At 40.1% G+C, this 22,501-nt stretch overlaps 1 protein-coding gene across 3 annotated transcripts in view; it reads left to right on the forward strand.

The window, feature by feature from the left end:
• The window catches only part of LOC143878600 (Phototropic-responsive NPH3 family protein), a 34,686-nt gene extending 12,570 nt beyond the window's left edge, over nt 1–22,116 (forward strand). Inside the window, exons 2-5 of one of the 3 annotated variants that reach the window (XM_077380872.1) lie at nt 4,364–4,430; nt 15,668–15,784; nt 18,924–20,072; nt 21,382–22,116. In XM_077380872.1, coding sequence (XP_077236987.1) covers nt 4,364–4,430; nt 15,668–15,784; nt 18,924–20,072; nt 21,382–21,900 — 1,852 coding nt within the window. In that variant the 3' untranslated portion in view covers nt 21,901–22,116. Of the gene's footprint in view, nt 1–4,363; nt 4,431–12,237; nt 12,560–15,667; nt 15,785–18,923; nt 20,073–21,381 lie in introns of those variants that run through there. The other 2 variants (XM_077380873.1, XM_077380874.1) reach the window with 2 other exon arrangements.
• Nucleotides 22,117–22,501: the final 385 nt, after the last annotated feature.

The following is a 22,501-nucleotide window of genomic DNA, read 5'->3' on the forward strand; positions in this document are numbered from 1 at the left end:
CCCTCCACAAATAGCAGGGTTAGGATGATCCTATAGGGCTGATTTTTGGTACACACCATATCCATGGAAGGGCCTTCCAAATGAATGCTTTGGATCCCCCAAAAAATGTGGGCCACATGTGTTTTTGAGCATGTGCTTAGATAAGCTTATCTAAGCATGTGCTTAGAAACACTTTCCTCTATTATATATATATATATATATATATATATATATATATATATATATATATATATATATATATATATATAGAGGAAAATGATTGTGAGCTTGAAGCTCATATAGCTTATGTGAGCTTGAAGCTCATATAGCTTATGTGAGCTTGAAGCTCATATAGCTTATATGAGCTTGAGGGCCCAAACACATGTGGGCCCACATTGTTAGGATGATCCAAAGCATTCATTTGAAAGGCCCTTACATAGATAGGGTGTGTACAAAAAATCAGCTCCATAGGATCATCCTAACCCATCCAAAAGTGGAGGGCAAAATGGACAGACACTGTTTGCCACAAATCTGCCCATTTTTGCCTTCCGCTTTTGGAGGGGTTAGGATGATCCAATGGAGCTGATTTTTGGTACACACCCTATCTATGATGGGGCTTTGCAAATGAATGGTTTGGATCACCACAAAAAATGTGGGACCCATGTGTTTGGGCCTCAAGCTCATATAAACTATATGAGCTTCAAGCTCACAATCATTTTCCTCATATATATATATATATATATATAAATATATATTATGCAGCTAACTCTCCATTTTGTCATTTGTCTTTTCCAGGAAAAGTTCTGGATTTTTCAGGAAACGTTTTTCCCGTAGAGTATTTTTCGTCCAAAATGGTCTTCGTGTTTTCCGGGCAAACGGGAAAAGTTTTTCCTGGAAATGATTTCCCCCTTGACTGCAGCTATTTTTTGCATACGAAATTATGAAACACGGGCGATAATGACATAATACTACGGATGGGGGTGCTTTGCAAAATATTGACTATATCCAGTTATTTTAATTACGGATTGGGGCACCTTGCAAACAATTGACGAAAACATGGTACTTTTTCTAACATGTGGGATGTGCATGTCATCCTAATGGGTCTCGCCACTTTAAGCCCATGAATAGCACGGGTGGACCGCCTACCATTGGACATGGGCTTATTGGTTGGATGGGGCCCACCTCTTGCACATCACTTTTAATAGTTTGGGTCTCACCACTTCACCTTGCAAACAATTAACGAAAACATGGTACTTTTTCTAACATGTGGGATGTGCATGTCATCCTAATGGGCCTCGCCACTTTAAGCCCATGCATAGCACAGGTGGACCCGCCTACCATTTGACATGGGCTTATTGGTTGGATGGGGCCCACCTCTTGCACATCACTTTTAATAGTTTGGGTCTCACCACTTTAGACCCATGCATAGCACGGTTAACCCCCGGGCCCACCGATGCATGGCATGGGCCTGCCATTTTACATGGGCTTCTCCATTGGATGGGGCCCACCTGTTGCACATCATTTTTATTAGTTTGGGTCTCACCACTTTAAACCCATGCATAGCACGGGTGACCCGGGGGTCCACCCATGCATGGCATTCCTTTTTTCTCTTCGGCCACGGGTTGCTTACTAGTATATATATATATATATATATAATATGAGAGAACGGTTTCTACACACAAGTGTAGATAAGTTATCTACACACTAGCTTAAAATACAGTGGAGGGCATATTGTTTGGGTGATCCAAACCATTCATTTGATTGGCCCTCACATAGATAAGGTGTCCACAAAAAATCAGCTCCATAGGATCATCCCAACCCTACGATTTGTCGAGGCAAAATGGACGTGTATAAACCTTCACAAATCTGTCCATTTTTGCCTCCACGGTTCGAAGGGTTAGGATGATCCTATGGAGCTGATTTTTTGTGTACACCCTATCTATGTGAGGGCCAATCAAATGAATGGTATGGATCACCCAAACAATGTGGGCCCCCACTGTATTTTAAGCTAGTGTGTAGATAACTTATCTACACTTGTGTGTAGAAACCGTTGTCTCTCTCTCTCTCTCTATATATATATATATATATGAGAAAAGTGTCTCTAGTTGGTCGACTAGAGAACATTCTCTAGTTCGCCGACCAAAAACACAGTCGGCCCACATTGTTTGGATGATCCAAAGCATTCATTTGATAGACCCTGACATAGATAGGGTGTGACAAAAAAATCAGCTCCATAGGATCATCCTAACCCTTCGATATGTGGAGGTTAAAGTGGACAAATTTGTGGAGTTTATACGCGTCCATTTTAGCCTCCACAAATCGAAGGGTTAGGATGATCTTATGGAGATGATTTTTTGGGCACACCCTATCTATGTCAGGTCTCATCAAATGAATGCTTTGGATCATCCAAACAACGTGGGCCCACTGGGATGGTTAGGATGATCTTATAGAGCTGATTGTTTGGGCACACCCTATCTATCCCAGGGCTCATCAAATGAATGCTTTGGATTATTTAAACAATGTTGGCCCACTGAGTTTTTGGTCGGTGGACTAGAGAAAGTTCTCTTGTCGACCGACTAGAGACACTTTCCTCTCTCTCTCTCTATATATATATATGTAGAGAGAGAGAGAGAGAGAGAGAGAGAGAGAGAGAGAGAGAGGTTTCTACACACAAGTGTAGATAAGTTATCTACACACTAGCTTAAAATACAGTGGAGGGCATATTGTTTGGGTGATCCAAACCATTCATTTGATTGGCCCTCACATAGATAGGGTGTCCACAAAAAATCAGCGCCACAGGATCATCCCAACCCTACGATTTTTGGAGGTAAAATGGACGTATACTTCACAAATCTGTCCATTTTTTGCCTCCACGGTTCGAAGGGTTAGGATGATCCTATGAAGATGATTTTTTGGGCACACCCTATCTATGTGAGGGCCCATCAAATGAATGCTTTGGACCATCCAAACAATGTGGGCCCCCACTGTATTTTAAGCTAGTGTGTAGATAACTTATCTACACTTGTGTGTAGAAACCGTTCTCTCTCTCTCTCTATATATATATATATATATATATATATGAGGAAACTGTTGGTGAGCTTAAGCTCACCAAACTTATGGTGAGCTAGCTTGCCCAATCACATGGGGCCCCACTTTGTTAGGATGATCCAAACCATTCATTTAAAGTCCCTTATATATATATTCTATGAGAAACCTGATTTTGACTCTCTCACTTTTCTCCTTCTCCATCATCAACATTTTATCTAGAATTTCTTCATGGTAGTTGAATCATATGATGTTTTTATTTTCTTTAGAAGTTTTGAAATATGAACTTTGATCTTTGCCGATTTTTATTTTTCTGGTGCAATCAAACATCCTTCATCTTTAATCTCATGATAATGCTCCCGATTGTGTGTGCCGGCCTCATCTTTTTTCTTTCTTTTTTTTATTGTTGTTTCTCCTCTATCATTGCTGCTCTTTATTTTGGTAAATTTTGTGGGGGGAGTCTTCTATAGTTTGACTGGTGGAGGCAGTGTTTCAAAACACGGATGAGGGCCAAAATGCAATCAAAGCAAATCCTAGTCGACTCAGTGTTGGCATGACTGAATACACAGTTGACGCGGGGGGCCCAGTACTAGATTGATGTGGCCATAACTCAGGAGAGTCAAAGAAGTTTTGATTGACTTTGTAGGGCAAAACATGGATTCAGACAAGAACTAGGCCAAAGTAAAAGCGAGTAGCGATTGATGCGGGGAATTTTGAAACAAGTTGTGAAGAGTTGAGAGCCTATAGTTCGTTGGAGACTCTGCTATGAAGTAATGTTCTTTTGTAATATAGAATTTGGATTCCTTCATTTCCATGTGGATATTTGGCTATTGTTTACTTTATGAGTTGGAGACAATGTGTCCAATGTTACATATCTATCGATTTTATTTTTTCTCTAAAATAACTAAAACCTTGAGATATGTATCAGACACCTCAAAATACGATACCTGCCATCCGATACAGCTGATGCAAACTATTGTATACTACTATATTAGATACTATATACATCTTTTTCATGCCAGTAACTGAAAAAGTACAGATATTAGGAATTTTATGTCCTTGTTTTGCTATACCTAAACTTTCTCTGATAAGCAGTACGAGACTTGAGGTATTTTTTTTTGGGAATGGCATGAGGCTTGAGGTATTGTTTGATATACAGAAGGAATACAAGGAAAAAATATTCTTTAGTAAGTTTATATTTTTAATTGGTTGAATATCGATGCCACTTTTTTTGTTTTGTCGTTCAAATTTACATCTACTTCACTTGATTAATCTTGAATATGGGATTATCTATATACATAAAGCACAATTTTTAAAAAGTTTCTCCATTCTTATGCAGGATTTTTTTAGACATTGCAGAGGACATAACAATCGATGTTGATGGCCAGTCTTTTCTGTTACATAAGGTGAGAATATCTTTTTCAAGTATTCTTAACTATTTCTTTTTACGTAATTCATGTTTACTAGTTGGTTTCATCTTTTATTTTCTTTATCCTCCTTTTGTTTTTGTTTGAAATGAGATTAGGGTTAGACGAGAGGAAGAAAAGGAACGGGGAGATGGCGAGTCCCCACTAGGGAGCACCTCATGGAAATGATGTATATATAAGGCCCAACTAGGGCAACCAATGTACAAAGACTACAATACCCCTAACTACTACAAGTAATGTCTAAACTACCCTAATACATGTTACTCAACACTCCCCCTCAACCCGGAGTTTATATAAACTCCAGCTTGCTACAAAGAACTACAACAACTAAAAAATACAACAAAACGTACCATACATAAAAAAGTACAATAAGCCCATACACACATCCAGCTTGGTATAACACTTCTCAAGCTGGTGTGGTGAATACATAATGAAAGCATAATACTAAAAAGGACATCAGCGGCCACATTAAACAGCATTAAGATCAATGGCCATTAAAAAGAGCAGCTCCCCTGAAGTAGCAAACAGCGAGAGCTATCAAACAAGGCCTCTCCCCGAATGAGAGCACATCGAATAGATCCGCATATCACAGGCAATGGAGGCACCATGGCAGGAACAACTACGATATAGCAAGCAAAAAGGGGTACACCAAAGATGTGCACAACGAACATCGGCGAAGTAGCACAACGCCAAGTGAAGAGGATAACAACTGATGGGGAAACCATCGGAGACAAGGTCGACGGGGAAACTGTCGCCTGGAGAGAAGGGATAGAGAGAGAAAAAGGATAACCAACCAACGATGGGGAAACCATCGTGTGGAGACTAGGTCGACGATATGAACATTGTCGCCTGAAAAGAGCTGACCAACGATGGGGAAACCATCGCCTGAAAAAAAGAGGTCGACGGGAAAAGACCGTCGCCTGTAAGAGAGCCGACCAACGATGGATATGGAAGCCATCGCCCAGAAAAGGAGGGAGAAGACAACCAACCAACGATGGGGTAAACCATCGTCAGGAGACAAGGTCGACGGCATGAACATTGTTGCCTGAAAAGAAGCCGACCAACGATGGGGACACCATCGCCTGGAAAAGAGAGGATAAGGCATAGAGCCGAGAAGATATCAAGATTGACTAGGGAGCACAACAACAATCCCCCTCGGGCGAATCTACATGAGCCTGGAGATGACAAGATAAGGAGGACAATACCAAGACAACACGAAGAGATAAGGCATAAAGACGAACAACATGAAGAGACATTAAAACAAGAGATGAAAACAAGACAACACTCCCTCGAGAAGACAATACTAAGAACACTAACAAGAATACAACACTAATGGTCCCCCTCAAGAGAAGACAACAAAGAGGACAACATCAAGAGAAATAACAACACTCCCTCGAAAGAAAAGATACAAAGAACTACATGAGAACACTTCCCTCAAGTTGAAGGTCGAATACCTTCAACTTGCAACGAAACAAAGACAATCAAGGCACCGCACCTCTCTTGGACATTCCATCGAGCACTTGGTGTGCGCCTTGAAGAACAAGGCCATAGAAGCCAGAAAAAAAATAGAAAAGAGAAAATAAAGTAGTAGAGGGGAGATTTAGGGATTCAAAAGAGAAAGAAAGGAATGATTTAGGTCTTGGATTAGAGGTTGGGGATTTTGGGTTGAGATTGTGGGTTTTGAGTGGAGGGCTAAAGAGGCCAAAAAATATAGAAAAGAGAAAATAAAGGTTTAGGGATGAGATTTAGGGGTTAAAAAAGAGAAAGAAAGGGAGAAAATAGATGGGTGAGACACCCAAAATGGGTTCTCGGCAAAAGAGAAAGGACAACAAGGGATTTTTTTTCTTTTGTGTTTTCTTTCTATGGCAAGAAATCAGGAGGTATAAGGGTTCGAGATGAGAGGATTGCAGGTTTACCACCTGTGCTTTACTTTTTCAAATGAAGTATCTAAAATTTATTAGAGTGATGCAATCCTAACTGATTGTTTTCTCATCAACTGAATACCATCCTCTATTCTCTATGGTCAGACTCTTCATCCTCCATGTATATTTGGCTATGTATGTTTTATTCATCAATTGAGTCTCGACACTGGCAAACTGTGTCACGCCCCAAACCGAGACCCGGTCCTGACATGTAACAGCGCCGTACACCTGTACCTCACCCACAGACATACAAGGCATCTCAACAACCATGCAACATAGAGCAAAATTAAATGAAGTCATCTAATAAATACAACTGGATAACTATCATATTAAACTCACAACTTCGGAAGCTAAATTTAAATATCCAACCTGGATTACATTGAGTAATCAATAATGAATAACTGGATCTGCTACTGTTTCTAGGTGAACCAAAACATGAATCCTAGAGTCCGTCTTGCCAACTCGCAATCCCACGAGATATGAACTCATACTGATCAACATCTGTAATGTTGACCCAATGAAATAGACAAGTTCTACATAGCAGGTAAATCATCAACAAGTGTACCATATCATGAACTTTGAGAATAGCATATGTGCAAAGCAATTCAATCTCACTGACATTTTGTGCAACTACTGTGTAACTGGCATATACAACTGTCCACTGTCCATTGCTTCACTCGTAAGATAAACTGGAATAACATAAATGGTGCACAATCTGGCACAATATCACCGGTATCTAACTGGGACAACAACTAGTGCATAGCTGGCACAAACAACTGGTGCATAACTGTATTGGCATCATGAAACTGGCCCAATGGTTTACTAAGTCAAGGTCCGCAAAACCTGTGGTAAGCCAAGTCCCCACAGAACCTGTGGGAGACCCGATCCCCATCAATCCTATGGGCGATCATGCCCTCACAATACCTGTGAGAGATTAGATCCTCACGAAACCCGTGAGAGATCACATCCTCGCAATACCTGTGGAAGATAACTGTTCGCAAACCTGCGACAAATCCTGTCCCCGCAATACTTGCAGTAGACTACTGCCCGTCATCCAGCCAGTCAGCTCGTCCTCGCAATACCTCTGAGAGACTAGTCCTTGCAGTACCTACGAGAGACTCAACTGTGGCTCGTGCCAAGTGTCACGGGGCCATTTCGTCTAGCGCTGTTCGCATGGCCTATGGCCCTGACTTGGTCTATCAATGTAATATGTAAGAGTCATGCCAATGTACATGTTGTAGTGGGGACGTAGTCGGTATTACATCCGAAATACCTCATCTCGTTGCGTCTTGAGAAGTTGTCATTTATAACACCTTTGGTTGCCACTCGCCGCTAAGTGCGTAGGTTACTAAAGCTCTTTACCCTGAGAGCTTGGTTGGCCATCAAGTGGTGCATTGCTAGTGCATATCCTAGCAGGGATTCCATTCTAGTCAACGGGTGATCGGGGACCCTTAGGAGTAGTAGTCCTTTTGGCTTAGTCCTATTGTAACTTGTTCAAGAATCAGCAATAAAGATCAGCATTTGCCTATTCATGTGCTCAATTATTTTGTGCTTGCATGCAAACTTAGCATTTCTCCTTTTGCTTGTTTTGTAGTTTTGATCCTCACAACCTTGCCAGGCTTACTTGCTTGTTGTGAGACAACGCAAGTGCCGCACGGACTTCTCTCCCAAACCGAAGGTCCGTGACAGTTGGTATCAGAGCAGCAGTTCCTGTTAGCAGCAGAAGCAAGCCACCCTCGTGATGGGTAAAATTGGGGACGCAGTACCCAGCCACTTCCTGCAGAGTCAAGTCGGGTATATGAGGAACCCTACCCTGTTGAAGAACCGACACCTGTAACCTCCACTAAGGCGCGACTTACAAGAATCGAAGAAAGGTTAAAAGAGGTGGAGCAACAACAGTTCAACTACGCCGAGATGGCTGAAAACATTGGTGAAGAGACTAGAGGCACGATAGAGAGTTTACAGACGCAGCTTAAGAATCTCACTGTGCAAGTAAATCTACTCATGAGGACCCTCTGTAACGGCACATGAGGCCACAATGATGGACATGGAAGCAGAGTCCGAGTGCCCGAACCCAAATGTTTCACAGGTGCCCGCAATGCGAAGGAGCTACAAAATTTCTTGTTCGACATGGAGCAATTCTTTCGGGCAACACGCCTTGATGAAGATGCCAAAGTCATTACTGCCAGCATGTACCTCAACGACGATGCCAAACTGTGGTGGCAAACTCGCTACGAAGATATTGAAGCAGGGCGATGCACTATCGATAGTTGGGAAGACCTAAAGCGAGAACTCAAAGCACAGTTTATGCCCGATAATGTAGGATTTCTGGCCCGAAAGAACCTAAGGCGCCTCCAACAAACAGGACAGTTGGACAATCTCCTTGTCCCACTGTGAATCTGTGAATCTGTGGACTGTGACCAACCCGGTCAATCCTAGCGTATCCATCGATATTTATTGTTTCCACTATTGGGAATGTTAACTTACCAACTTTTCCAAAAGCTTAAGCTGTTGGAGAAAGGCATTATTTATCTTTTATACTTTAACACTCCCTTGCACGTGTAGCCCACTTGGCAAACACGTGGCACATGTGGTCCCACTTTGGGCCGACCATCACATGTGGATTTTTGTTATCAGGGAGGTTTGAACTTGAGACCCTTGGCTCTGATACCATGTTAACTTATCAACTTGTACAAAAGCTTAAGCTGTTGGAGTAAGGCCTTATTTGTCTTTTATACTTTAACAGGGAACAATTTACAAAATACTGGTAGACTAATCTACGTGTCATGGTTAACTATTTGTATATAGTCAATGTGTATGTAACCCAACACATTACTGTCTATGTGCAATCCTACACATAACTTTCTGAGCGTAACCCTACACCTTGTTTCGTCAGACTATAGTTCATGGTCAAATGAAAATGATAGATATGTGTATTCTAACACAATCAATCATCAAGGTGAACTTAGTACGTGCACAACTTGCATATATATATATATATATATATATATATATATATATATATATATATATATATATATAAAGAGAGAGAGAGAGAGAGGAAAGTGTTGGTGAGCTTAAGCGCCCAATCACATTGGGGCCTACTTTGTTAGGACGATCCAAAGCATTCATTTGAAAGGCCCTTACATAGATGTGGTGTGTACCAAAAATCAGCTCCATAGGATCATCCTAACCCATCCATTTGTGGAGGTCAAAATGGATAGACATTAGTTGTCCACAAATCTGCCCATTTTTGTCCTCCACAAATGGAGGGGTTAGGATGATCCTATGGAGCTGATTTTTGGTACACACCCTATCTATGATAGGGCCTTGCAAATGAATGGTTTGGATCACCACAGAAAATGTGGGACCCATGTGATTGGGGCGCTTAAGCTCACCAACACTTTCCTCATATATATATATATATACACTAGTAAAAAACCCCGTGCGATGCACGGGCCGACAAAGAACTGTACGGACCATATCATAGGTTGATCCAAACCGTCCATGTGATGGAACACAACATCAATAGGTTGTGCCCGTAAAATCATTTCCATAGGCTGATCCTAGCCCTCCAATCTATAGAGGTTTCCATAATTAAAAAAGCATAAAGAAGGGGGCTAGGATTGAAAATGATGTGGCTTTAATGGGTGCCTTTGTTAAAAACCATAAAGGAGGGGGTAGGATTGAAAATATGTGGGTTGAATGGGTGCCTTTGTTAAAAAAAGTCAAAAAAGTGATGTGTAATTCTATTAGAATTTTGGGAGAAATTCAAATAATTCTCTCATTTTCTCTTTTGCTATATATATGAGAAAACGGTTTCTACACACGTGTAGATAAGTTATCTACACACTAGCTTAAAATACAGTGGAGGGTATATTGTTTGGGTGATTCAAACCATTCATTTGTTTGGCCCTCACATAGATAGGGTGTCCATAAAAAATCCGCTCCATAGGATCATCCCAACCCTACGATTTTTGGAGGTAAAATGGATGTGTATAAACCTTCACAAATCTGTCCATTTTTTGCCTCCACGGTTCGAAGGGTTAGGATGATCCTATGGAGATGATTTTTTGTGCACACCCTATCTATGTGAGGGCCAATCAAATGAATGGTTTGGATCACCCAAACAATGTGGGCCTCCACTGTATTTTAAGCTAGTGTGTAGATAACTTATCTACACATGTGTGTGGAAACCGTTTTCTCTCTCTCTCTCTCTCTCTATATATATATATATATATATATATATATGAGAAAACGGTTCCTACACATATGTGTAGAGAGTTCTCTACACACTAGCTTAAAATACAGTGGGGGCCCACATTGTTTGGGTGATCCAAGCCATCCATTTTAAAGGCCCTCACATAGATAGGGTGTCTACAAAAAATCAGATCCATAGGATCATCCCAACCCTACGATTTGTGGAGGTAAAATGGATGTCTTTAAACCTTCACAAATTAGTCCATTTTTTGCCTCCACAGTTCGAATGGTTAGGATGATCCTATGGATCTGATTTTTTGTGGACACCCTATCTATGTGAGGGCCTTAAATATGAATGGTTTGGATCACCCAAATAATGTGGCCCCCAATGTATTTTAAGCTAGTGTGTAGATAACTTATCTACACATATGTGTAGGAACCGTTTTCTCTCTCTCTCTCTCTCTATATATATATATATATATATCACATGCCATATGAGATAACTGATAAAAGAACAAGTCTACTCACAGTGAAGTTGATCGAGAAATTTGTCACGCGCAGGACCACAACTTGAGGTTGTCAACTCTTTACAAAAGTCACCTAATAATCCATATTTCATTGGTTTATAATCTAATTAATAATCACAGGGTGTTTAGGAGGCCAAAAAATACTTAATAAGACCCCTAAAAGTCCGAAAACCAAGCCGGAGAAGCCGAACTGGGCAAACGTCCCGTCTACTGGATGGTTGACTATCCAGAACCTTGGACAGGTTGTGTCAAGTCGCAGCGGGGTTTCTTCTTTCCCTTGAAAATCTTATTGAACTCTTCGAAAAACCTTGTTTTAAGCCTTTAAAACGCTAAAAACATCTTGATTGATAATTCCTTTTAATTTTTACTTGATTTGGATTCTTCCAAGAGCGAAAGAACGACGACATCTTGGAAAAAGAACGATTTCTTATGAACCCAAATCATTGTCAAGTAAACTCCATGATTCTTTCCTTTAATATCTGCTTTTATCTTAAGGAAAACACTAAACCATCTAAGTTTGAGCTATGTTTGTGATCGTAGCACGAATCTCCCACCCAACCACCAAGAAAATTGATTAGAAACTTGTTGGGTGGAGATCAACCCTAGTCAATCACAAACCCTAGATCAACTTTCTCTTAATCTTCCACAACTCTCTCTTCCATAAGAAAAAGATGGAAGATTATGGAGAATCGAGATCAAACAAGTATTAAACTTCAAGAATTCACCACATACCTTTAGGAAAACGATTTCCCCCTTCAGGGCTTCACACAATTTCCTCCACCAAAACCTTCCTTGGCTTGTGATCTCCCTCCAACCCAAAAAACGTTTTGTCCCAATTGATTTTATGCAGGATTTAAGGGTTATGTTAAGTATTTATAGGCCTTCATTGAGAGTCCTACTATAGCAAGTATTGGAGAGCCCTGAAACCCTCTATTAATAATTTTCGTGTGGGTAAAAAATACCCCTAAAAAAACCTGAATTGTTTTAGGGTATTTCAAACTGGATTCTTGGGTTGTCCAACGTGTGTTTTTGCGTACTCTCGGACTCAGAAAGGTTATAAATGTTTTAGTTGTACTTTGTGCCGTCATTTTAATTGTGTTGATGTTATTTTCTTTGATTTAGTTCTCTTCTTTACAGATAAAAATCAGTTAGTTGATGTGGATTTAACATCTTTGTCTCTTCCTATGCTTATTATTGGGTCTCGACATTTGATTATCGTGTCTGGAGCCTAGAAGCGATCCATCATGCAAGTATATTCTCGGAGACATCTACCTCCATCAACCGACATGCCAGTACCGCCATTCGCTTCTACATATGCAGATCCTGTTTCACTGAGTTCTTTACCCTATGCATCTTGCTTTGATTCCACCTCACTATTGTATTGACATCGCTATTGCTCGGTGGAAGGATAAACTTACATGATAATTCCACTTACTCTACTGCTCATGCTATTGATAAGGTTACCTTCGATGCCTCTTTTTTTGAAATGCAAGGGAGAGAGAGAGAGAGAGAGAGAGAGAGAGAGAGAGAGAGAGAGAGAGAGAGAGAGAGAGAGAGAGAGAGGCCTAAACTTCTGATGCCTCTTTGTCCTCATCTCTTTATTATTTTACTTCTACACTGTCTTCTTTGTTGATTCATAAACCTGTCAAGGAAGCTATATCTGATCCTAGGTGGAGGACAATAATGGAATTTGAGATGCAGGCTCTCCATGATATTGGTGCATGAGATGTTGTTCCTCTTCCTTCTAGAAAGTTGTTTGGTGTCAGTTGGTCTATATTGTCAGGTTTAGTCCATATGGTTTTGTTGAGGTTGACGACACTCCTGGTTGCCTAAGGGTACACAGACTTATGTTATTGTCTATGCTTAAAATTTTTCTTCAATTGCCAAGATTGCTTTTGTGTGGGTTGTTATTTCTCTTGCAGCCAACCTTAGTTGATCCTTGCCTTCTTGCATGGTTATTTACAATAAATATGAAGCAACCTCCAGGGGTTGGTTGCTTAGAAGGAGCCTGGGAGTGTATGTCGGTTGAGGAAGGCCATATATGGCCTTAAACAGTATCCACGTGCCTAGTTTGGTAAATTCAGTGAAGTTGTGTTTGGATTTAGCATGGAGCGGTACAATTCTGAACATTCTGTCTACTGTTGTGACTCCAAGTCCGAAAATATTATTCTAGTGTTGTATATTGATGGCTTTGTCATTATGGGAAGTGGTGTTACTGGAATTGAGAAGTAGAAGATATGCCGTCATCATAAGTTCTGTTGAAGAGTATGCAAGGGTATTTTAACCATTACCTGCACTGTGAGGGCTATTTTAGTCTTTGTACATATGTTGCCCTAGTTGGGCATATATATATATATATATATATATATATATATATATATATATATCATTTATATTAGAGGACTCCTAAGTGAAGAATCCCTCATCTTCTCCCTCACTATTCTTCTTTTTTTCTTGTCCATATCTATTCTTACTTGGTATCAGAGCAAAGAACTTGGAAGGAAGGAAGGAAGAAAGGAAGAGTTCCCATCATCATCTCCAAGCTTAGCCCTATTAGTTTAGAGTTTAGTAAGGGCGTAGCTCGCTTCTTTTTGGGTGTGAAGCAGTGTCAAACCAAAATACCCAACAAGCATTAGCTCTCCCTGAAACCATTCACATCTCTCTCTCTCTCTCTCTCTCTCTCTCTCTCTCTCTCTCTCTCTCTCTCTCTCTCTCTCTCTCTCTTATACGGTATCTTGAAGACGCGCCGAGACGAGACCATATGAAGACGCGATGAGATGAGACAAGACTCCCTCCTAGATTTTCCCCAAACCCTTTTTGGGCTCATCCTCTTTAATGCATCCTAATCCGTAACCATTCCCTTCTCGTGAGCTCCTAAACCCCACCTTTTCTTATAAATGCCATTTGTAGATCCATACATTTTCCAAAACACAAAAAAAAAAACAATTAAACCCAAAAGGATCCATTCTTGTATACGATTTTCTCTCTTTTCTCCATCCTATTCTTTCTTTTCTTGTTTTTTTGGTTCTTTCTCCATAAATCTTGTTCCTTTTTCTTCCTAGTCCCTTGTTGGTTTCTTTCTAGTTTCCTATCCCCTCTCTTTATGGTTTAAATCCTTTCTTTCTTTCTTTTTAAGTCTCTTTTGAAATCCTCCTCCCTCTCTACTCCATCACAATCTTTTTTTTCTCTTTATTCTATGTCTTTTGTGTTGATATCAAAGGTGCACACCAAGTGTTTGGTAAGTTGTCTAAGAGAGGTGTGGTGCCTTGAGGGTCTTCTTTTCGTTGCAAGTTGATGGCCTTCGGCCTCAACTTGAGGGGGAGTGTTGTAGGCCTCATGTAGTTCCATGGATAGAGTGGCGTATTATTGTTTAGTATTGTCTTAGTGTTGTCTTGAGTTGGCTTGTTGTAGTCTTGTTGTTGTCTTGGTTGGTTGACTAATTCTCCTCATTGTTAGGGTTTCTTTTTTATGTTGTTCATCACTCCTTGTTGGTTGCGTCTTCTCATTGCTTGGTTGCTTCTTCGCACTGTTAGTTCTTCGTGTTATTAGTTGTTTCCTTCCGCTTTGTGTTTAGTGTGTGTGTTGTTGGTGACTCCAGTTGTTGTTATTTCACCATTTCTTGTTGGTAGTTTGTAGGTTGTTGTTTCTTTTCTAGTTGGTAGTTTCCTTCTACTTCCTTTTATAGTTGTTGTTTGTTGGTGTTTGGTTGGTGATTTGTTGGTTGTTTGTTGGTGTTTAGTTGGTGGCTTGTTCGCGCTTGGTTGGTGGTTTGTGCGCCCTATTGGTTGTTGCTTTGTTTGTTGGTTGATTGTTGGTTTGTGATCATCATTCGTTGGTTTAATTGTGATTGTGGTTGGTTGGTTGGGTTGTTGGTTGGTTGGTTGTTTGGTTGGTTGGTTGTTTAGTTTGGTTGGTTGTTTGTTGGTTGTTTGGTTGGGTTGTTGGTTGGTTGGTTGGTTGTTGGTTGTTGTGGTTGGTTGTTGGTGGACTCGCTTTGTGAATCGTGTTGTTGATGCTTCTACATGGTGAGTGTAGTTGCTTGGCATAGTTTTACGCCTTTGTTGATGTAGTAGTTTGCGCTGCAATCCACTTTGTTGGTGGCTATATGCCTGGTTGTTTGCGTTGCATCCGGCCTTGTTGTTGGTAGTGGCTATATGCCCAGTCGTTTGTGTTGCATTTGGCATTGTCGTCGTCGGTAGCTATATGCCCGGTCCTTTGCGTTGCATTCAACCTTGTCGTTGGCGACGGCTATATGCCTGGTCGTTGGCGTTGCTTTCGGCTTTGTTGTTGTCCAAGAGACGTGTTGTTTTGCCGTTGTTGGTTGGCTGTTGTGCGCCTTTTGGTGTGTGATTGATCCTTGTTGTTGTGGGTTGATTTTTTATCTCCCTATTGGTAGTTGTTCTTCCTCTACTAGCAATGTGATGTTCACCTGATCTCTACTCGTGCTTCGCCTTTGTTCGCTATGTGCACCTTTGGTCTGCGTATTTTGTTCGTGGTTTATTGTTATTTCCCTGCTGAGGCGCTTCTATTCGATCGCTGATCTCGCTATTCGTTGTTGTTGATTCAGGGGGACGCATGTGGTGATCGCTCTGACGGTAGTGCTGATTCAAGGGGAGCTCGTAGTTTTTTATGGCTGATTCACCACACCAACTTGAGGGGGAGTGTTATACCAAGCTGGCTGTGTGTATGGGATGATTATCTTTTTTTTGTTGTATAGATTTTATAGTTGTTTGTATGGGTATTGTAGTTTTCTTTGTACCAAGATGGAGTTCCATAATATATACAATCAAGCTTGAGGGGGAGTGTTGAAGAGTATCTAAGGGTATTTTAGTCTTTGTACACATGTTGTCCTAGTTGGGCCTCTATATATATCATTTACATGGGAGGACTCCTAAGTGGAGAATCCTTCATCTTCTCCGTCACTCTTCTTCTTTCCTTATCCTTGTCTATTCTTACAAGTTCAACATCCAAGACTTTGGAAAGCTTCAAGATATTCTTGGCATTGAAGTAGCAAGGTATAACTGGGATTAATTTATCATAGAAAAAGTATGTACTGGATTTACCGAAGGAGAGATAATTATTGGGCTTATAACAAGTTTAGACTCCCATGAATCCAAATACTATGCGTACTATTGATCAATGAGAGTTACTTGATGATCCAAATAGGTATCATTGTCTTGTAGGGAAGCAAATCACTTGACCATCATCTGACCAACTCATTTGCAATGAGCAATATTAGTCAGTTTATGGAGTCACCCAGCGCTCTTCATTGGGAATTTGTAATGCACTAATGCGGGTCATGAGGTATCTCGAGGGAGATCCCGGGTGTGGTTTGCTATATAAAGATAATGGGCATGCAGGTCGCGTGTTATATTGATGTTGGTTGTCAGGCTCACCTTCCTATCAGTGGTCCACAATGGCTATTGCACCTTTCTTAGTATCAATATTATGACATGGAAGAGTAAGAAACTAAGTGTGGTTGCTCCCTCAAATGTAGAAGCAGGGTATTGGGCTATGACTCATAGTCTCATTCTACATTTGAGTTGACTTGGTTAAAGAATTTACTACAGGAGGTTGGATTTCAAGTGAAGTTACCTATGCTGTTATTTTCTTACAATCAAATTGGTCTGCATATAGCCTCCAATCTAATATTTCATGAATGTATTAGGCAGATTGGAGTGGAATGCCATGTCGTACTAGTGAAGGTTATGAGTGGAGACATATCTATTCAATTTTTGAAGTCAGTGGATCAGTTAGCGGATTTGTTTACTAAGTTATTGATTTTGGGGCGTCTGGATACTATGTGTACCAAGTTGCGATTATATGAGGGGGAGTTTTTCAGTATGTTTATTGTGTATGCATATTGTTGTTCATCATATTTTTATTATGAATATTGTTGTTCATCATATTTTTAGTATATAAATACCATAAGGTGGGTGAGGGTTGTAAGGTCTTATGTGGGCCATCATTGATCTAAGATCGACGGTCTAGATTGAAGAAAGAGATTAAGAGTGTAATTACTAGAGTTACGCATTGACCATAGTGATTAGTAAAGGGTATAAGGGTAATCAATGCATCTCATCCTCTTGAGACATGGGTGGTTAGTTAACCCATCCAACTACATCAGCTAAGCCTGGATAGTGTAGTTGGTTAAACAAATAAGCAATAGAGTTATATTGTGGGAGGCCTTTTATATAAATATGGGGTTAGTCTCTGCTTCCATCTAACTTGACCAAAGGAGATCTCCCTCACCAGGGATCATGGTTTTAAAATTCGGCCGAAACGTTTCGTTTAAATATTTCGGTTTCGGCATAAACCGAAACAAAATTCACATGAATTCGTTTCTTTACAAAATTTCGCCGAAATTTTACTGAAATCCCGAAATTTCGGTTGAAATTTCATTTTTGGACTTTTTTTACAAATTTTCCACCGAAATGTTATAATTTCCAACCGAAATGTTATAATTTCCACCGAAATTTTAGACATTTCGGTCGAAATTAAAAAAAATAAACGAAATCATAATCATATTTTTACATGATTTCGGCCAAAATTTCTGCCCAAAACCGAAATTTAAAACCTTGCCAGAGATTAGGCAGACCAGAGAGGCAGTAGAAGATCCAAACTGGGTAGTAGAAGACCATCCTGGTCGATCACCGCCGAGATAAGTCTTCAATATTTCTTTTGTACTCTAAAAATTTGCATCGTTAGATCCCTAGATTAATAGATTTGTAATATTGTTTTGACTGTATCTATTGTGTTTGTGACATGGCATATTGATTGAATACCATGGTCATATTTTTACAAGGGTTGGTTTACTCTCTTCTCACGATTCTCTCCGTCTTCCTCTCATTTCTTCTTTTATTTAGGGAAGTGATATATCCGCCCCTTTTGATTACTTGGGACACCCAAGACCAGTGTACGTGGCAATCAGCCCCATTGAATCCTTCTAACGTGAAGTACATCAGACCCTCTGTAATCATTTATACACTGCTGCTGGGTGTCCCAAGTAATCAAAAGGGGCGGATATATCACTTCCCTTTATTTGTTGCCCTAATACACAACTACTAATAGTGGTCATTTGTTACATAAATATCTGAAAGGGAATGCTCATTCATTTGGCTTTCGAGGGCATAAAACACTAACAATCACACCAATCTTTTGCAGTTATGATGTCCAAAGTTCAAACATATGATCAGGTCTATAAACTTGAAAATCTACTTGGGCTTGATTCCGGAGCCAGTCCCATTTGACTTGAAATTGTGCTGAGTTTTCCAAGTTTATGTTCGAGTCTAATCTCAACTTTTTAATTAATCAACTTTCTTAATGTTAAAAAAGAAAAGTATCAATCTACTTGGGCTTGATTCCAGAGCTAGTCCCATTTGATTTGAAACTGGGCCGAGTTGAATCAAGCCAGCCCCATTTGACTTGAAACTGGGCTGAGTTTTCCAGTTTAAGTTGTAGTCTAATCTCAACTTTTTAATTGACCAACTTTCTTAATGCTAAAAAAGAAAAAGTATCACATCTTTAAGTTGACCCAGGTCTTGTTCATGTTTACTTGGTGAGCTTTTTATGTACTAAAATAAGCTTTTAGACACTACATCGATTACATATATAAAGGATGGGGTAGTCTTTTATTCATTTTGCAACTCATGTCTTTCAAACTAGTCCCTGTTCTTTGCATGGTGAACACCCATTTATTTTTATAGTGTAAGCCGAATAACTGAGCTTTGTTATCATCTATTTCCATATTCATCCCTTACACATATTTTTTGCTTCTGAAACCATTATTATTGTATTGAATTTTTGGTCTTGTTTCCTTGAAGTTTCCTCTCGTCTCCCGGAGTGGAAAAATCCGGAAAATGGTGGCAGATTCCAGGGATTCAGACCTTTCCAAGCTAGAGCTTCTCAATTTTCCAGGTGGCCCCCAAACATTTGAACTTGCAGCCAAATTTTGTTATGGCACAAACTTTGAGATAACTACAGCAAATGTTGCACGCCTCCGATGCGCGGCTGAATACCTTGAAATGACCGAAGATTACCGAGAAGAAAACCTCATATCCCGAACTGAGATTTATTTAAATGTGATAGTGGTACACAGTCTCGAAAAGTCCGTGGAAGTCCTATCTGCGTGTGGAACTCTACTCCCTACCGCAGAAGAAGTGGGGATAGTGAACAGATGTGTAGACGCGATTGCTATGAATGCTAGCAAAGAACAATTGGTCTCTGGCTTATCTCGCTTGGAATGTGAGGGTGGCACTGGGAAAATTAATTCAGATGCCCTAGAATGGTGGGTCGAAGATCTCTCCATATTGAGGATCGACTTTTATCAACGAGTGATAACGTCCATGAGGAAATCAGGTATTCGGGTGGATAGCATCATTGCGTCTCTAATCCATTATGCCCAAAACTCTTTGAAAGCTATTGGAAAATACCAAAGTTGGGGTCCCGCGAGGATGGAAACAACTAATGAACAAAGGTTAATAGTGGAAACTCTTGTGAGTCTGTTACCGACGGAGAAGTGCACATCTATTCCACTAAGTTTCCTTTTTGGGATGCTGAGAATGGCGATTATATTGGAAGCCGGGGATGTTTGTAGGCTTGAGCTTGAAAGGAGGATTGGTTTTCAGCTGGAAATAGTATCGCTTGATGATTTGCTTATGCCTTCGTTGCCGACTGGAGATTCACTTTTTGATATCGACACTGTGCATCGGATATTGGTGAATTTCTTGCAGCAGATTGAAGAGGAAGAAACCAAAGAATCACCACACTACGGTTATGAATCCGAAGGTCTTGGGTCTCCAAGTCATGCGTCCATCTTGGAAGTCGGTCGGCTTATTGACATGTATCTTGCAGAAATTGCACCGGATCCGTATCTGAAGCTCGAGAAATTCATGGCGATCATTGAGCTCTTACCAGATTATGCTCGTGTTGTTGACGACGGACTTTACAGAGCTATTGATATATATTTGAAGGTAATTCTTTGAATTTTAGAAATGATAGCTGTCGTTTGGCTTCTTGGTTTCTAAAAGGTAATTATTTTATTTCTCGGCAAAATTATTGCATCTCTGTGGCCAACTGATCCAATACATATTGCTAACCTATATCAGTTATCATCTGATAGTTGGGCACTTCAATTTTTTCCTTCCTCTGAATCTTGGCATATCCAGTTTCAGGCTCCAATGTCCAAAACCTTGATATTTGCTTTTGAACTCATCTCAGGGTACTGAGTTGAAGCTCTACTTCTAAAAAGTTGGCACAGTTGGTCATTGTGAAATTGAGAAGCGTATTGTTGACTTGGCTGAGTCGAGCTTCGAGATCAGAAGGCCAATTTGGATTTACCAGGTCTTTTAACAAATGTTTTATTAGCGTCTTCTGAATTGGAGTGCCTACACTGGTTCATTAATTAGCATTTTAGAGTGTGATAATTTCCTTCACACTTTTTCTATGATGGGTGCAAATCTGCAAGGATTGTGAATTATCTATTCTCATATGAAATAGCTTTGTTAGACTTTTGCTTCTATAAAGACGACCAACATGGAGATGTTGCACAAATATACGTGTGGACAAGCACAGTCATGACCATGTTTTTAAATTTACACCGAAATTGACATGAGATGACCTAAATTTTCCGTTTCCCTCTTCATCGAAATGATACCGAAATGAAAAGGCATACTGAAATCAAAACTGTAAAGTGTATTAGTGGTATAAATGTACATAAACATACACATACATATACGCACTACACAAATACACATCCAGATTCATGTGTGCGCACGCTTGAGATTTAGACAATGTATTGAGAGAAACAGAAATGTGCCAAAACAATATAATAATATTATTAAAACAAAGAAAAAAGACTAGTTTTACATGTTTGTCTGAAATCCCATTTTTCTTTAAAAAATTTGTGTCCTTCATACATTCAACTCGGTGACACAACACAATGATATTGAAAAAAATTTCATGAAATAAGTGTTAGTTCTATAAATGTACGATAGAATCAAATTAATTCATTAATGTAAAGTTATATAAATAGTCAAAAAATAATATTTAGGAACAAGACGGATAACTTAAGGTTTTCCAGTTGAAATGCTTTGAATGTTAAAAAATCCTTTTCTTTCTTTCTTTCTTTTAAAAAAAAATAATTCAGGATCACTGTTACATTAGTTTTTTTTACTGATGTTTATGAAAAAAAAAACTAATATGTCACCATCATTAAGATTTTTAAATTTCAAAAGAGAAGAAAAAGTTTCGGTTATCACTGATTTTTAATTGCTTTTTCAGGCACATTCCTCGCTAACTGAATCTGAATGCAAGAAACTCTGCAAACTCATTGATTGCCAGAAGCTCTCCCAAGAAGCATCAAACCACGCTGCCCAAAATGACCGCCTCCCCGTCCATATGGTGGTCCGGGTTCTCTACTTTGAGCAGCTCCGCCTTAAGAATGCTCTTTGCCAGAATTCCGGTGATGGGTTCCTTTCACAGAGGATCAGCAGCGGGGTTCCAAGTGCGGCCATGTCGCCACGTGACAACTATGCATCCCTTCGGAGAGAGAACCGCGAGCTCAAGCTCGAGATCTCGAGGATGCGTGTAAGACTCAGTGAACTGGAAAAGGAACAGGTGTTTATGAAGCAAGGAATGATGAGTAAGTCTGGGAATGGGAAAACTATATTTGCTTCACTGTCCAAAGGGTTTGGACGAATTGGGATTTTTGGGCCCACGGGTGGGAAGAAGAAACCCGCGAGGAAGGGTCAGGTATTGGAGGGGAAGAATGGGAGGAGGCGTAGGCATTCGGTTTCTTGAATTGTGTCTGAATTTCTTTTCGGCGGGAAATGTATGATTTGTAGCTGAACTTCAGTTGAGTGTTCTAGTAGAAATTGCCAGGTAAAGGATTTAGATTTCTGGCAATTAGACATCAGATAATTGGCAGTTGCATTTCAAGGCCAGCCACAGTAGAGCATGGTTCTTGGGATCCATGCTGTGTATTTCTTGTGTAGTTTTTAGTGGAAAATTTGAGGATGACCATGGGTTTCTTTGAAATTGTAGATTAACATGCCTTCTATCACGGACCTTTGGCTTGGGAGTGAGGTCCGTGCGGTACTTGCGTTGTCTCACGACGAGCAAGTAAGCCTAGCAAAGTTATGAGGATCAAAGCTACAAAACAAACATAAAAAGAATGCTAAGTTTCTAAGCACACACAAAGCAATAGGGAACACGGGTAGGCAAATGTTAATCTTTATCGATGATTCTTGAACAAGTTACAATAGGACTATGCCAAAAAGGTCTACAACTCCTAAGGGTCCCCGATCACCCGTTGACTAGAATGGAATCCCTAGTAGGATATGCACTAGCAATGCACCACTCGATGGCCAACCAAGAACTTAGGGTAAAGAGCTTTAGCAAC

The sequence above is a fragment of the Tasmannia lanceolata genome, unplaced genomic scaffold (assembly GCF_043159265.1).
Source record: "Tasmannia lanceolata isolate RefF3 unplaced genomic scaffold, GAP_Taslan_0.1 ptg000006l, whole genome shotgun sequence".
In the NCBI taxonomy this organism is placed as follows: Eukaryota; Viridiplantae; Streptophyta; class Magnoliopsida; order Canellales; family Winteraceae; genus Tasmannia; species Tasmannia lanceolata.